This window comes from Tenebrio molitor, chromosome X (assembly GCF_963966145.1).
Source record: "Tenebrio molitor chromosome X, icTenMoli1.1, whole genome shotgun sequence".
In the NCBI taxonomy this organism is placed as follows: Eukaryota; Metazoa; Arthropoda; class Insecta; order Coleoptera; family Tenebrionidae; genus Tenebrio; species Tenebrio molitor.
Window position 1 is genome coordinate 1,527,419 of NC_091055.1, and position 17,943 is coordinate 1,545,361.

The 17,943-nt window shown below is 33.6% G+C and overlaps 2 protein-coding genes across 9 annotated transcripts in view; both read right to left on the minus strand.

The window, feature by feature from the left end:
* Cda5 (Chitin deacetylase-like 5) overlaps positions 1-2,723 on the minus strand; it is a 32,493-nt gene extending 29,770 nt beyond the window's left edge. For 3 of the 7 annotated variants that reach the window (XM_069060252.1, XM_069060251.1, XM_069060250.1), the window contains exon 1: positions 2,442-2,716. In XM_069060252.1, coding sequence (XP_068916353.1) covers positions 2,442-2,487 — 46 coding nt within the window. In that variant the 5' untranslated portion in view covers positions 2,488-2,716. Of the gene's footprint in view, positions 1-2,441 lie in introns of all 7 variants that reach the window. The other 4 variants (XM_069060249.1, XM_069060247.1, XM_069060253.1 and 1 more) reach the window with 3 other exon arrangements.
* Positions 2,724-7,856: 5,133 nt separating this feature from the next.
* Dscam3 (Down syndrome cell adhesion molecule 3) overlaps positions 7,857-17,943 on the minus strand; it is a 118,032-nt gene continuing 107,945 nt past the window's right edge. Inside the window, exons 20-28 of one of the 2 annotated variants that reach the window (XM_069060482.1) lie at positions 13,127-13,615; positions 11,330-11,518; positions 10,809-11,282; positions 9,870-10,166; positions 9,619-9,819; positions 8,922-9,059; positions 8,750-8,870; positions 8,461-8,625; positions 7,857-8,059 (exon numbers count right to left, since the gene is read on the minus strand). In XM_069060482.1, coding sequence (XP_068916583.1) covers positions 8,008-8,059; positions 8,461-8,625; positions 8,750-8,870; positions 8,922-9,059; positions 9,619-9,819; positions 9,870-10,166; positions 10,809-11,282; positions 11,330-11,518; positions 13,127-13,615 — 2,126 coding nt within the window. In that variant the 3' untranslated portion in view covers positions 7,857-8,007. Of the gene's footprint in view, positions 8,060-8,460; positions 8,626-8,740; positions 8,871-8,921; positions 9,060-9,618; positions 9,820-9,869; positions 10,167-10,808; positions 11,283-11,329; positions 11,519-13,126; positions 13,616-17,943 lie in introns of those variants that run through there. The other variant, XM_069060483.1, reaches the window with a different exon arrangement.

Genomic DNA, 17,943 nt, shown 5'->3' on the forward strand with positions numbered 1-17,943 from the left:
ATACAGGGTGTTATTAAAAGTTGTACAGATATTTTAACCACGAGCTACTGGATTCATGTAGAACTCGGAAAAAATATTTAAAAAATTTTATGTCAAAAATTAAAATGACATTTAATTTTTGAGGTACAATTGTTTTTTATTGCTTTTAGTCTTCTACGTTGTCCCACAACCTCGTAGGTAAAATTTTGGCACATTTTAAAAATACACCCTGTATATCATATTTTATAAAACGTACACCAATGCGGTTTCCTTGTTTTAAAGCATATTTCCTATAGGTTACTTCGCATTTGCGTTCATTTTATAAAACATGATATTCAGGGTGTAGTTTTAAAATGTGCCGAAATTTTACCCACGAGGTTGTTTGACAACGTAGAAGACTAAAAGCAATTAAAAAAAATTGTAGCTCAAAAAATAAATGTCATTTTACTTTTTGATATGGAATTTTTTAAATATTTTTTCCGATTAGTAGTAGTAGCTCGTGGTTAAAATATCTGTACAACTTTCAATAACACCTTGTACTTATAAAAGTAATATGTTTCGAGCAAATAAAGTTTCAAATTAAATTGTTTGAGAAGAGAGCGCAACAGTGAGAATATTGTTCTAGCCCAGTGACATCATTTTAATAATCTTTCCCATACGTTCGATGCATTCATTTCTTTCTTAAGTTGCATAAGCAAGTGGCGAACATCACTGAATAGATTTTCGCTATATACAGTGTGAACATAAAGTTTGTATGAATTTTGTTCCAAACTGTTCACCCTGTAGTTTGTGTTGAATTGGTAAAACTTAACAATTTTTGTATGAGTCAAACAATTAATAGAAAGTATAATATTAGATAATATGTCGTGAGAATTGACTGTGGAGTAACTGATGGGAAATCATCTTCAATAAATATCGCGATTATGTAACGATTTTGTATTTTTTGCAATTACTCTACGAGTCAAAATCACAACTTAGCACAGATTTGTAACGATTCTGTGCGTACGCCAAAGTACAAAAGTGAGGCAATCTGATCGAAAGTCGTTGCATTATATAAATAATCTACAACATTAACTATGCAACTGGGTCAGATTCGGTAGTTAATTAACAAGAAAAACTTGATTTTGCAGAAAAATTTCAATAGGCAAGAATAGAGACTTTCCTTCAAGTTTCAGTCAGTCAGGTATAGATTAATACGGCCAAAGATATCATCATCGTGATTAAATAGGTACATAAAGTATGATTTTAAGCGCTTTGCGCCTCCGGCTGACTATTACCTAACCAAGATCCACAGTTATGCGAAAGGTCAGGCATGTAACATGTTAGTGTATGTCACATATTTGACACACACAAGATACGTTTTAATCAGTTAAGAAGAAAATGCGTTTCTGTTGCTGACTACAATTTTGACACTTGACTGGTTATAAAATTCTACAATTATAAAAATCTGAAACACTTTCTCTTCGCTTTGTACGTACTACATTTAATCAAAAATCATCTAGTTCTTTATCTCCTACGAAATACTTTCATTAATGTCCTTTCCCTTTCTTTCTTCAAGTTCATCAATGATGCATCATCGCTTTTCTGTACTGAATCCTACTCTTTCGTCACGAACAAGACACTGGCCTAGTTAGAAGTGCGCTACTGCTTCTAAAATGATTTGGGCAAAAATCAAAATGTATCATTGTTTCTAAAAAGAAACTCTTGGTGTAAAATACTTATATAAACTAAACGGCATCGTAATTATGAAAGCTTATTTATGCAAACTTGTCAACTGTGATACTTTTTCCGTCTTTTAATTATTTCTTATCCATTTCTAATTGGTAGTTTAAAACTACTTTCACATCAGTTTATCGCATGTAGCGTCTCAATTGTGTAAATCTATACGATTCCCAAAATTTTTCTCATCTATTACCTGAAGGTATTTAAATGTCAGGGACTCTAAGAAGACAGGACCTCATGGTCGTCCAGTTGCAAAAAATCAATTTCGTCACACTCACACCCAAAATAATTTTTTTGGTGCGTAAAGTCCATTGTGCATTTTGTTTGTAGTATATACAGGGTGGTTATCCTTGATATATAATAAATGATTGTAGAAGTGACCTTGCTTTCTAGTGCACAAAGTTAGTTGATTGAATAAGGGTGTTTTGCTCATAAAAAAACAATGATTGGAATCTATTGAATTGGAAAGGTTAGATGCGTTCAGTTTCACTTCAAACTAAATAAGGTTGAGTAGCCACGAGCGTTTTCACTGTCCACTTGCTAGCATGTGCTGTATAATAACAATGTAGCATCAGCTGTTGGTTTAGATTCCCTAGAAACCTCATTCGAAGACGCCAGTTATGAAGTTATGAATGATTGATTTTGAACCGCGTGCAACAATGTATGTGTGCACTGCAAGAATCAAAATACTCATACATTGGGCGAATTTTGAGTGGTGGTGTATAATGTGAAAAACTTACCAAAAGAGGTCAATAGAAGTATAGCGGCGGTAAATAACGTAACCATTTCCACGAGAGGTTGCACTTATAATAATAATCCAGATGCAATGAATGTCACACGCAGGAGCTAAAAACACTTCCCCATGTAGAATACCGGAACGAAAATTCTCCCCAAATGTGACGACGAGAACGCGCAGCAAGCGAAGTTATCGCAACACGTGCTCGAACTGACTGGGTCGGTGTTGAATCAAAAAGTTGTTCTTAAGTGAAACGTTTCAGTGGGGGCTTCGAGAGAAAACTAATTCCCCACCGGACTGTATTTTCCCTTCACAATAGAGCATTCACTTCGCAAAATGCCGAAGACCTTGCAACCGCCCTCGCTGAAACCGCTTCAGAACCGATATCCGTGCGAGGGCCCGGACTAAATCCTCACCCGGATCGGAGACCAGTTCCGGAAAGGACAACGCGGAATTGAGACCGTGACGCTATTGCGACATACGCACAACTGAGCACTTGCACCATTTAGTTCGGAAACAGAAAAATTCACGTACTCACGTTTCGAGGGGCACATTTTTAGGGTGCATTTTCAATTTCTGCTCTTAACAAGACAACGTATATGTAATTAAGTATAACGAGCTTAACCTAGGAACTTATCATTGCCAAAAGCTCCGAAAGCTCTGTAGTTTACAGGACATCGAGCATCCTTCATTCAAACACAGTTTTTACTTTATTGAAACTTTTTTTTGGGAAAGATTTCCATTTTTCGTCACAGTTATTACAGAATAATGTCAAGGTAAAATGTGCGTTCATGTATAAAGATCATCTCTAGTGAAACTACTGAGATTAAAGAAGACGTCGTGTTACAGAATAATGTGTGTTTGGACTTACATTTCTGAAGAGTATTTTATTGTTTATACAGGAATCACTGTAGAATTTTATTAAAGTAGAGGTGTTTGGACGGTACAATTGTTCTAAGAAGAAAACAGTTAATAAATGAAATAAATATCACATGAACTAATTATAATTTTTTAACAGATGTTGACATTCACAGGGGGAGAAAGTGGTGTTGTCAAAAATGAAGTACTATTTTATTTTGGTGATTTCAATTTTTGGTTTTGATGTAAAGCAAATGATTTTGCCACTTGCCAGATTGCCATTTGACGTATCTTACTGTTAGCTTTAAGATAGAGACGTAATTGTATGATACACTTTATAAAAAATTTGCCAACCTAGTAAGTAGTTGTTTCATAAAAATTGAAATTATTAATTTGGAAAAACAGTTTAGGAATTTTTTGATATTGTTTATTGATAAATTACTTAATATGTCATCGGAGACCGACTTATCGCGGAATCAAGGGATTCAAAATCTAAGAAATTCCTTTTTGAGAGGATTTCCCTTGCCATTCAACGTGGAAACGCTGCAAGCATTCGGGGCACTTTTCCAGATTCCTCATTATTATCGGAAATTTTCGCATTGTAAATTAAAAATGTTATTTAATAAAGTTCAATAATAATTTCTTAATATTTTATACAAGCTTATACAGGCTGTTTCCTAAAAAACGCAGCAAACCGTAGCTCCGGTATTTATCGTCCAATTTTAATAAACAACAAAGGAATAAAATGGTTAAAAAAACACTACAAAACGGCTTAATTTTTTATTTTTTTCAACATTAACTGTTATGTCAAATAAGTATTACTTTGTTTTTTTAAATGGAAACATATATTTATTTATTTTTATTCTGGTAGAGATTTTCTTTCTGATTTCAATGATGTCTAACACGTTGACTTTTGTGCAATAAAAATTCAAGAAAATAAATAAAACGTTTTATTACTTTACGATGTTTTATTAATAAATTTGAAAAAATAATCAAGCACGCCGTGGAAAACAATGACATGTGATTTTATTCATTTAGTGGCATACAGCTTTTTTTTATCAATGAACCACCAACACCGCAATTTACACCCAAAATAGAGCTGGCAACATTGCACACTTTTGACCTAGGGCAAAAAATGTTATAATGTAAAAATTGAGGTTATGTAGAGATACTAGGAGCGCAGCATGTTAATAAAGTTAATAACAATTAATTTGAGAGTTTAATAAATGTCTTACTTTGCGAGGCATTTTTAATAACAGGCTCAAATTTTAAATGCGAGTTTGCGTACTTTCAAGGACATTAAAAATGACAGCCGTTGGGAGGTGTAGCTAGTAGGTATATTATTAAATTCCCAAATCAACAGGTCGTGGTTTTTGATTAAAAAACAGACTAGGTATATCATGCGTTCAAATGAAATCCTGGGCTGAGTAGGCTTTGAAAATTTAATCGGCACATGATTGAACATGTTTGTTTTCAGCAAAGCGTGCCCTTAGATATTTGCTTTGAGAATAGGAACCGTTAGTTATCCTAGTTTTAATGTAAAACATTCCAAAGAAAGCAAAAAAGAAACGAAAGATTTTTTTTACAAATTTTAGATTAGCTGTCAACATACTCTTATTACAACTATCAATTTACACTTTAAAAAAGCAAGACAATTGACGGTTTCCAACGCCTTCCCAGCCCATGATTTCATTTGAACGCCCGATACCTATTACGAGATGTGAAGCTCTGTTGTGTTGGAATAAATTATCTTAAATAATCAAAGTAGAAATTCACGAAAATCTGCTTTGTATTAAAAAATCTCTAACCATAAAATAAAAACTATAAAATTACTAGAAGGTAAAAATGTATTGTCTTATTTTTTTTTTATTTCCGAATTCATTGATTACTATCGAAATCTAATCTAAAGTTTTGTATAAAAACATTTGTAGATCGAGATTTTTAAAGTCATATCAAAGATTTCTGGAATATCGTGTCATGTCTTAAATCAAAAACTGTAATTAAGTGAAAACTGAAAAATTTATCAGATATAAAAAATTAGGTCATGTTATTTTTGGCAAGATTAATTCCAGAATAAAAACTTTAACGTCAGGTAATTATTTATTTATATGTAATACAGTTATTAAAAACACAATTATTAAAAACAATTTGAGAATCTGACAGGAGTAGCATGTAATTTTAATCACTTTTGACAGATGACAGAGTAGACGGACGTTTTTATCGCGATAAATATTTTTGATTGGATGAATACGCACGTTTGATGTACGTGGAAAGCTTAAACAAAGAATCAAATAAAATTAGAAAACTGACTTTTTTATGGTAACCAATGTTTAAGAGTTAATTTTATTGTGTTATTGTTAAAAGGATATATTTTATAATTTGATAGTAAAAGCTCTTTATTATAATATCATATTCTGCATAGCTCAGAAGAAAAATAAAGAGTCATGTAGGTATCTTGGGATTGGGACCAGTGTGACAAAGAAATGAGAATCAGGATGTGATTGGATGATAGATAGGAAGAAAGAATGAAAGTATATTAACAATAGACATATTTTGGGTGCGATAATATCACAGGATGGGATTACTTGAGAAGAAATATCAAACACTATAGTTCAAGGGAAATAGGTTACCAAAAAACAAAACCTTCACCGTGATTTTGATAAAAAATGAAACAAAGGTGAATACAGATTGACAGCATTCGGAAGCTGTAGTGAGAAAAGTGTTTTCTATTAAGTCGTGCTGTTGCCATATTTACGCAGACTGTAAAATTAATGACGAATAAATTAATCAATCAGTTAATTGTGTATGAAATATACCTGTTATAATTATTGAATTTTGACAATTCCTAGGTCGACCACTTTTAAAATTCCAATATGAGACATTTTTAGTAAGAAAGAGAACACTTAATTAACAGGGACAGGGACCAATGTACGCCATTGGAAGTTTATTTAAAAAATTCTAAGAATTACCTGTAACGAAAACTATAGGAATTATTAGTTACCTCGTAATCCCTCTTGTCAAATTTTAAATATTTTATATTATTAATTAACCTCGTGTCTGCGCAACCGGTAAAATGTTATAATGAGCGGTTCTCAGACTTAAAATTCTGAAATTGTTAATCTTGTAATAACTCTCTTAAGAATGCAGATAGGAGGATATCTCTTTCACCATTGTATTCCGTGTTAATAACAAATCTTATTTTTAATATATTACATATACATACATTGAACTAAAATCTGAAACAAAGACTTAAATTTCCGCTTCTCAAAAACTGTCATTTTCTTTATGCAAATCAACAAATTTTTAAGTGAATTTAGAGTCCTTTGTTGCACTACATATTTATGTAAAAGATCGGGAAACGTTTCAGGTGCGGAACTAAAGTTGCCACAAGTATTTTTATGGTTATTTAATGAAATGATTTGAATCGCTATAAATAATATGCTCAGCGAAATACATCATGGCCATCATATCCGTAACACCGTTATGTAACGTGTGTACAAGTGTGGTTAAGTGCATATTTTACACCTCGCAGAAACTAACTAGATTCTAATGATGTGCCAATGATATTTAATGAAAAGATAATTATCTAAAGGAACGTTAATCAATAGTTTATTATATCTGCAACATTTAATTGAGTTCTTTCAATCACAATGAATAGTTTTTACCTTTTTAGTGCTTCATTACTCAAACATTATTGTTCGAAAATGGCGTTTCAATTTGAGTGTATAAAGAACAGGTATTCGTAAGATTGCTTTGTCAAAAATTTTAGGAAACTAGAAGCCATTTTGTCCGTATATTATATTTGTATGTACTCGTACATGCAAATTATTGTAGCGTGTAGATAATTGTTAACTGTAACAATTTTCCAGAGGACGAAAATTGTCGCAGGTGAGGCAAATGAAAGCGAAAGTTTCATTCATGTTTCTGGTGCAACGGATGTTGATCACCCATTAATGCCAGAATTTTGGAAATTTTGCAAGACGCTATCTGGTTTGTCAGTGTTCTTACATCACGTTCGATAATAACAGTATCTCGTTAAAAATAGTAAGAGCGGATGCCTGCACGAGAGAGAAGACAAGAGTTTGTCGATCTTGATTTTGAATAATTAGCCAATGCAAGATCCCGTCGATAAGCATGTACAAGTAAATGATGGTCAAGCACCCCGTTGGTATACAAGAGATAATCTCTTTCGTTATCTGTTAGTCGATGTCTTTATAAGCTGGATGCAGTGTTTCGAAAGATACTGTAGCAATCACCAACGACCTCGTTGAGTACCCTACCGGATTAATAGATACCTATATTCGTAGTATAGAAAATAAAACAACACTGGATGTTCAGATAAGAAATTGCAACGTCCGTTAAAAAGCCCGGGAAACGGATCTACTCACGGTCAAACAGCCTTGAAAATTAACAGTACAGAAAATAATGGCAAATTCAAAAAAGTTAAGCCCATAGAAGAAAGTTGTTTGCAATGAGAACTATTCCCGAAATTAATTAGCATTTATTGTCGCTTCACAAACTAATCAGTAATCACGTATTTGGTGCAAATAAAAAATTCAAATAACACGTTTAAAATGTATTTATTATTTAGTCCTCTGAATATTTACATAAACATGTATAATTCGGTTTTACAAAAATGATTTCCATCAATTTCACCTTAGGTGTCATAAATAAACTAACAGACATCTATAAGTGTGCAGAAGTTCACGATGTTAAACATTTATGGTAAATTCCTTCCTTTCCTGCTCCCTCCTTTCCTGGTATCTAAAACAAAACGGTGATTTTTCAGTTTTGTCATATACAGGGTGTCCCTGAAATAGACGGCAAAATTTTAACCACGAGCTACTGGTTTTATGTAGAACTCGGAAAAAATATTTAAAAAAATAAAATTGCATATATTTGTTTTTTGAGCTAATAAAATGACATTTATTTTTTGAGCTACAATTTTTTTTTGTTGCTTTTAGTCTTCTACGTTGTGAAACAACCTCGTAGGTAAAATTTCGGCACATTTAAAAATACACCCTTGTATATCGTATTTTATAAAATGTTTTTTGACAGAATTTTTTTAAATATTTTTTCCGAGTTTTACATGAAGCCAGTAACTCGTGGTTAAAATTTTGGCGTATATTTCAGGGACACCCTGTACACATAGAGAGATGGAATACCTTGCTAGTAAAGTTGCTAAGTCGTTGGGAAGTTTAGTGGTCATCATGATATCTCTGTCGCATTCGGCCTCACTTAACTCCCTGCTGTCGGAAAATCCAGTCGGTGGCTGCAATCTCATATCTTCCGGTGAGGCGTCTTCAGTGGTAACGCAGTCCTCCTCAAAACTGAAATAAATCATGTCAGTCCGCAACTGACTTGGCTCTTTCAGTATTATGACATGCACAAATGCACACAAAGCGTGTTCACCTCAGCTACATAAGCAGTGAAAGGTTAAGGTACCTTGGCTACCTGCTGGAACTTGAAGGACAGTGCTGTCGCCTCTGAATCCCCATGTGGCGAGGAGTGTGGCGACGCTCAGCTAGGGGAGACACATCGTTTGACTCGGTGCTGGAATCCGGACGAAACAAATCTGCAACCAGCAAGGTTTCATAACCACTGAATCCAGCCGTTTGGAGCTCACCTCTTGAGGACTTCACCGGGACGCGATAACTTGGGCCACTGGGACAGTCCCCGCAAGGACTACCACTGGTGTCGTCGGATTCAGAGTCGCCCCTAGCAGGAGGGCGGCTTGAACGCATACGGGATTTAGGGAGGTCTCCTGGAAAAATGTTTTATGTAAAGGACACTGAACGTGAAGTGTAAGAAGAGATGTTCGATCTAGAATCGCGATGATGTCAGATTAAATAACTCGAAAGGATGAGCACCTCAAGTGCTTTCATGATGATAAAGTAGTCAATTACTAAGAATAGAATTGACGTTGACACGATACTTTGTCCTATGATCAAAAAATAAAATATTTGGACCTTGGCACACAAAATCAATAAGCACAATTTGTCCCATTTCCGCTAAATAAATTTTGATCTACACAAACAATTTTCCCAGCTAAGAAAATCAAAAATTTTGTTTTACAGAAGTTGAAAAGGGTGTTTTGTTTTTTAACCGTCAACATCCATGTCTGTTCCCGATGACTGATAAATTTGTATTACAATTGTTACTGAACTACATATTTTGTTATTTTTTATAACAATTATTTTTAGAATTAGAGTGTACGTATTATTGACGTTTCATTGACTTTGATTTAAATTGTTTAATGTCGTGGTATAATGTTAAACACCTCCTAAGAGATTGGAAAGGTGCAAGAACAGACAAACCCTAACCTTCGTTGCTATAGAACCGATGCTTGTGCCAGCTGTGCTTGGAATTTATATTTTTTGGATAAATAATGGCATTATGTTCGTCATCTTCAATGTGTCCAAATGTCTTAAACTGCATTGTATAATCCAGTGTTGAAGCAGTAACAGAGCGACTGTTATTTCCAGGAACACTGAAAGTCGCATATGGACTTATTTCATACATCCCTGAAAAACCCAGTAGAACAAATTGTCGTTTTCGGATTCCAGTCAATTACCAGAGACATTATCTTGCATCTTTTCTGCTAATTTTACCGGAGATGAAGAGTAGACTTGTTGACAATTTCTCGAGTTCTCCCTTTCCACTGTCTTTTCGTCGTCTGCGACTTCGTCTTCTTGGGCAGTGTCTTCTGCCGCATGACGTCTCATTTTAGCCAGCACCAGCCAAATTATACTTCCACACAGTATTAGAACAACAGCGCATATACCTGGTGCGATTATGTATGCTTCTTTGTAGTCAAACTTGTCGGACGATATTGTTCCTTCGGAAAAATTTGGCGGTAGCGGTATTTTACCTGCAGGGTAAAAAAGAAGAATGTTTTAATTGGGTATTAATATTTGAAAAAAATGTGGGCGTTCCGAAGTAGTTTGCATTGGATCAAGTCACTCTAAATAACGTCCTTGCCGAACGTTGTTTCGAATGACCTTAACAGTAACTCTCATATGGTTGCTACCTTTATTAACTGGGCGGCGCAGTGGCGCAGACAAAAGATTTTGCCGGGGAACCAGCTGGTTCAATTTTTTCAGACGGTAAAAAAAACCTTCAGTTAGGCGAAAATAAAAAAAATAGATACATTTTATGTGTCGCAGTGACTCGAGAGATGGTCTCAATTAACTTACGCTACAGTGAGTGAATCTATTTTCTAGCGATGAATATTTAGGTGAAAAAATAAACGTGGACTTCTTTGTAAAGGGGAAAGGTCTAGATCCGGTCTCGCCTACGCCACTGTCGCGATATATATAACCTGTAATTTATTGGAAAGCAGTATTGTTGCTTTGGGTGTTATTTTGCATAGAGATTTTGTAATTGTAAAGTATTTTTTTTTTAAGCGGACGTTATCCTTTCGCCACGTACAACATTATTGTTAATTGCGTCAATAGTAATGTTTGTTTGTGTAACCAATCCACTTTATTTCCGATCAATTAAAATTATTTACCTCCGCCTAAGGTTGTAGTTGCGCAACTGAAATGTCCGCTGATTTTCCCGGCATCATTTTCAGCGGCAATTTTCACCTGATACCACGTTGCAGGAACGAGATTCTGTATGATGATTTTCTCTTCCAATATAGAGTTAGAAATTAAATTCCATTTCTTCGCCCCATAAACCTTATACTCTATGGAAAATTGCAAAATAGGACAACCTCCATCTGGCCAATTGTACAGATTGAGCTGCAGCGTTGTTGCATTTGTCGATATAAACTCTTTCTCTTTCGGGAGATGCGGAGGACCTCCCTTGGTGTTGACCGTTATTATCGGACTCGGACTTCCGTTTCCGACTCTATTGTGTGCTAACAGATATATGTGGTAGATGGAACCGCATCTAAGGTTATCCAAAGTATATACAGAGTGTTCAGGAGAAAGTTCCAATGATGTCCAGTCGTCCGTCTCGTGTTTCGTGTTTAAAGTGTAACCTATAAAATCGCGCTGGAAGGTTTATTCAAATTTACCATAAACAAACCTTGAGTAATGGATCCTCCATCTTCTGGTTGTGTCCAATGCAAACGAATGCTTCTGGCGGTAGTAAATTGAACCTCTAAAGATGGTGCGCTCGGGGGCATCAACACCATTAAAGTATAAGTGATGTTATCATCACCGAAAAGATTCTTCGCAGAACAGGTGTAATTGCCCGAGAGCGATTGGTCTGCACCTTGTATACAAATAAATGAGATGAAATATGCACAAATATGTATTTGCGCTAGACTAGACCGCTCGAATGATGTAAATATACATATACAGGGTGAGTCACAAGTCCACCGACAAACATTCAGGGCTGATTCTATGATCAAAAATAGGCATAAAACTCTTAATACATGTGGGGTAAAAAATGCTTAGTTTGGGAGATAATCGACAAAAAACGTAAAAACAATTACGATCTGAATCCCTTGGATTTTTTAATTTTTCTCTGCATTGAACAGGGGGGGCGAAATTTTCAGAATTTTTGTAAATTGTACATGGCTCCTTTTTTATGTTTGTACGTTTCATCAATAAATTCCACCCGATTGCTTTTTAGTCGATAATCTGGCAAACTAAGCCTTTTGGCTCCATACGTATTATGCTTATTTTTGATCATAGAATCAGCCCTGAAAGTTTGGCGGTGGAATTCTGACACTGTACGTTTTGTAAAACATGATATACAAGGGTGTATTTTAAAAATGTGCTGAAATTTCATCTACGAGGTTGTGGGACAACGTAGAAGACTAAAAGCAGCTATAAAAAATTGTACCTAAAAAATTAATTGTCAATTTATTTTTTGCCATGGAATTTTTTAAATATTTTTTCCGAGTTCTACATGAAGCCAGTAGCTCGTGGTTAAAATTATTCCGTGTATTTCGATTACACCCTGTATAATTATAAATTTTTAAAATTTTATAAGTAACTGAAACAATAAACAGTAATCGAAGTCGTAAAGTGTTTTTTTGAAATTTTATAATTAAGGATGCCACTGATAATTTGGGTTATCACTTGACAATATATCAGGATTTTTTAAAATCACACCAAAACCTGTACGTTCAAGGCATGGAAAAATTTTGAAGGCCAATCCACAGCCATTGAACACTTCGTTTGCAAATTTTCTTGGTCTAATCACCAAAGTAACAAGTCGTACATATTACATAAGCAACTTAAACTAATACTTTAATTTTGAGGAGGTAATGAATGATTTGCTATTCGTGCCTATCAATTACTTGTTGCGTTTTAATAGAAGTCAATCAAACCAATCAGTTTGAAACTCCTATGGTTCTCTATTGGGTCACGATCAAATGATTGATCAAATGACGAAACATTTTACTATTAAAGATTTTGAAAAATTTAATTTACAAATGTTTTACGAACTAAAAGAGAAAAAATCTAGAGTGGCCCAGTTCCTGCTAAATTGACTTAATTAAATGAGTTAAGTATGGCACTTGACAGTAATTAGCGAAATTTGGATTTTTTGTGATAATTATTGATGATTTTATATACGAGTGGTGTGGCCTAATAAGATTAACTGTTTGGAATTATCCAAATTGGATTAAATTGCATAAATTTGAAGATAATTATTATTGACTTAAAAGGTTCAATCAAAATAATTAACGGATTTTTTGTGAGTACCGCCATTTAATTGGTTTTCCGGTGTGAAAATCTTTTGATTCCTTCCACGTAAATTGTCGCTCATAAAGATAGAGCGCTCGTAAAAGCAAATCAGAATTAAACTTGTCATGACTTTACCTTTGCCATAAATGCAAACATTTATTTGGTACAGCAGCGATAAACTTACTGTGGATATTCAAATGTCCATCAGATGTGATTTCATAAAAAGAACTGAAAGTGATGGGTCTCTCTCGGTGTATCCATCTAGTTCTAGGGGTGGGGTTGCCTACTGCTAGACAGGGCAGCAAAACCTTGGATTTGACAGCCCTACGGATGTGTTGACTGAAAGAAGCTATCCTAGAAGGTGCTCTGGAATTCGTAGCTTGAGCTACGATCGCAGTGGGTTCACCCTCCCCGATACTGGTGGTGGCGGAGACCCAGAATTCGTACAGTTGGTGTTCTATCAAATTCCTGACTTCGTACATCAACCCATTAACATACACCATGTCTTCCATTCGGACATTGTAACTTGTGTGCTTTCCCACGCGTCCAGCTTCACGCCCATAAACTGTGTAATGACTTATGCGACCATTAGGTTTGCTAGGTGGTAACCAAGAGACAAGAATTGATTCGCCTGTCAAAGCTGCAGCTTTTATGTCTGCTGGAGGACCTGGAACTGCAGCGGATTTCATTATAACGACAACCCCAACTCAGTGGCGTTACAGACTACGTTTACTTAAAATTATGTTTCGTTCCCATCAAGAAAATATTCTTAATTTAGTCATATTGCGAGATGTGGACTCTAAATTTTGATTAGGAAATACGTGTTTACTTAATTTATTAATTTATCATTGTGAAACGATGAAGAGGAGACTGTGGTTTAAAGCGATGTTATTAATGGATCTGAGAAAAGTGGAGTATTGATTTGAGAAAAGGTTTAATACTAGAGGTCGTAACATCATAGAGTTAACCTTGCAAAATCCAACCGATTTGTAGAAATCATCGTTGACAAGTCAATTTGTTTAATTATTTGTAAATGCAATTTAAATACTTATTGGGTAACTGCAAAAGTATTTAGACTCTTTTTAATTAAATCAAAAATTATGAAGGTTTTTCTACTCGAATAACATCTTCAAATTAAACGTGGAAAAGTGAAGTATGAAAAATAAAATTTGTTTGAACGAATTGAGATTGAAAAAGTTCCCAAGTCTTAACAAAAAGATCGTCAAGGTCATTCTTTGACGCACTGAAAAGTGCTCTAATGTGAAACGGGCATAACCTCTAACTCTAACAAATTCTATTTGTCATGTCTTGTCAAGATCTTGTCAACTTTTTGGAAGTCCCAACTGGAGCTTCTGACACATCCGTCTCTACCAGCGAAATAATTTTTACTCTGTTAAAATACCATATTGTGGCCATAATTTTTAATGTTTAGAATAAAACTTAGACAATTTTTTTTCGATTGACATTGGCAACATTTTAATTTATGACAGTAGCGGGAAATTTCGAAATGACCTTGACGATCAAGATTTCATGCTCGCGACTGTACCTACATACATATTTCTCTAAGAGTAAAATTATAAAAATATATTTTCTTGCAGTTTTTCAATATTTATAAAAAATTAAAGGCAGTGTGAAATATAAAATGGAGTTATAAAAAGTTACATGTGTATATTTTTTACAAGAATAATCGTTTTATTTACCTTCATTGATGTATTAAAAGTACTATGGCGTTTCTCTTTTCATTCATAATTAATAATTATCAGTGAGTTGGAAAAGATTGGGATAACGTAGAGTCGCTTGCCTTAACAGGAAATTTTATTACATAATTCCAAAATTATTTATAAATTTATAATCCATACATACTTATAGGAAGTTATTCTAATTTATACTACAAGCTTAAGCATAAATTTAAAATTATATTAAATTACCTAAAATTATTTTATTATTAAATTAAGAACTGAATAGCATTATTGAAATCACCTTGACTTCCAGGTTGTTTGTATATTTATATGAAATTAATGAAAATTTGTTACTGTCGATGAATAGATAATTCCAAATTACTTGGGAAAAATTTTGTATTTTTGAAAATAATTTTGTGCCTAATTTCGATAACAAATTAAAAAAATACACTGAATAAAATAAGAAAAGAATGTTTTGAAATTTTTTTAACTTTTGCTTTATAATGATTTTTGTTTTCTCCAATAAGTACGCCACTGTTCCTGCAACACAATACAACACAAGCCTTTGAGCGGGGTCATGGATCAAAAATCAATCTTACTAGCGTTCCGACATTCAAATAATTCGTGCGAATTGTTTTTACATTGCTTCGTAAAAATTTTAGTGCAACGTTCTGTAAAGTTTCGCACTTTTACTGGGGAATTTATGGGCGTCTAGAGCTGTGCTTTCCATGTAACAATGATTTTATTAGTCTACAATTGGTAATCCGCTTGCGTTAAAAATTTTTCAATAGGTAAATTATGCAAGAAAAAATCATGATAATCTTAAAACCTGTAGAAACAAGTAGTTGGGTGGTAGCATTGTGCTATTACGTCTAAATTGTGAAAAGAAAAAATTTGCCGTGAGTGAAGCCGCACCATGAGATTGTTCTCATTACGGAAAACAAAGGTACTGAGAACTGGGTGTATTTAAATGAAATTTAACTAATTCATATCAAGTTCACGTAATGTATAAAACTAGAACACGCTTACTTTCGTTTACTGTATTTGTTATTTAACGCAAACCCGTAATAAAAATGTCAGCAGGTTTTGTTCTGATAATTCTTGCATTATAAGAAACTGTGTGGTTAATATGTACGAGGTATGTACTCGTATGTAGGGCAGCCAAATATGCAAAATAACAATAATTTCAATCTGCACTGCTTGATTCATTTCAGCTTAAAACGTGTGCATACATTAATACATTATACATAGAATTGTTTTCTGTTTAAATCTGTCGTAAAGTTATCACTTTCTGTCTCTTTTCTGAAAAACAGATTGGGTGAAAAGGGGCCGATCCACCGCAAGACAGGTAGAGATTTATTAATGGAAAATAGGTGAGAGCGACCAGAGAAGGACAGTAAAACAACCCTCCATCTAATTTATGTACCATCGATCAGTTCGCTAATGGAATTAATGATGAAATTCACATACGAGCAGCTTGGCCGTATCATAATTCAAATTCACTCTGACCGATTCATTATTCTACGGATGCAATTTAATCGGTGGAAAATTTCTTTGTGGATTTTTTTTAGACAGTCATAAATCACAAGAATTATCTTGACTGAATTCCAGAAGCAACTCGTGCGTGCCAACCCTAACCATTCAACAGTGTAGGCGCAGCCTTAGATATATTGTTCGAGAGAATGTATATCGTTATCAGGCACGTGTTACGTGCTGATCAAAAAACAAGTGTCAATGACACACATTCTCGATTTTCGCTTTTTGGGTTGCTTGGCACAGATTATCTACACCTTTTTTTTATTCTATATTCGGCTAATTATTTTGACGCCTGATAGACCTTATCTCTTTGTTTAAACGAAGTTGTCTGGTTGCGTTATTTCAAGGGAAACTTTGTATTACTACAACAGTGTTCTATAAAATCTTGTACGTTACAACGTAACTGTTCTTTAAACGGTTCACTGATACGCTTACTTTCAATTTTCAAACAGAAACTTGGATCCAGCGAATTGTCTTTTAAATTTTCACTCTTTAGAAATAACTCCTGAATAATCTTAAAGATTATACTGATTGAAAATAAAAATTAATGTGATATGTGTTTAAATACAGATTTATAAATCTTACTTTTGCTTTAAAAGTAAATTTTAATTATTTACCTAATTATTGAAAAGCTTTTAAAAATTGCAAATAACCTGTTCTAGACAACAAGTTATTTGTTCGTCAGAAGAAATTGCAAAAAACAACATGATACCAAAAATTAAATGTCAAAATACAAATACATACGTACATACATAGGTATGTCCTTACATACCTGTATATTTTAGTTTACAAAAACATTACTATTTGTAGAAAATGTCAAATTTGAAGGTAAACAATCAATAATATCAAATCTTGTATGTGCACTTCTGGAAATGTAGAAAAATTTGAAAAAGAGCTGGTTTTTGTTGTAGTGCGAAGTAATTATTAAAGAAAATGAAAATTATACCAGCGTTTCAGATATTTTTAACGCTGTACAAATGCTAGTAGACGTGACACAAGTAGAAAGTTTTAAAAATGAAATCTGATAAAAGTTTGATCCAAAAATATTTTTCTAAATACGTTTGATCTTCACTGTTTCCGCTATTTCATGTTTTTAGTTATAAATAGCGGATTTGCCAGTTTTTTAAATGGTATTTTATATTCTTGATTGGCACAAAACTTGGTTCAAGTGCACCATTTCTGAAATAACTCGAGAGATTTCTCCGTTAATGAGGTAACGTAAAATTTTTGATAGTATCTCTGAAGTGTACAACTTGTAGTGGTCGAATTCTGTGTATTATATCGATATTACATAACAAGCCTTTTAAGTCTACATCGGAAATTAGAAATGACATGCTCATTTAACACTTTTAACAGTTTCAGTATTTTAAAATATACAATTTTTTATGTGTGTAAAATATGAATATCATTTCCGTCTAAACTAAAAAATGATTTGATTTTTGTGAAATATCACTTTCGGATTTAATTGTGTTATTCCACTTTTAAAAGCGCTAAATCAACTGATTAAAATTATAGTCGACATATGTACATACAGGGTGTCTTAAAATTATCGTATTCCGAGTTCGGGACATCCTGTTGACCAAGAAAAAATGTTTAAAAAAAAAAGTTGTCGCTTTGAAAAAATATCAAAGTTGCCAATATTTGTTCAAAAGTACTTCCCTTTTGAACAAAAATTGGAAAAATAAAACTTTTATTTTTTCGAGATAAAGCTGTTTTTTCAAGAAATGTGTTTTCATTTATATTTTAATATTTTACATAATCATCCTCACTATATTTCTAAATGAAT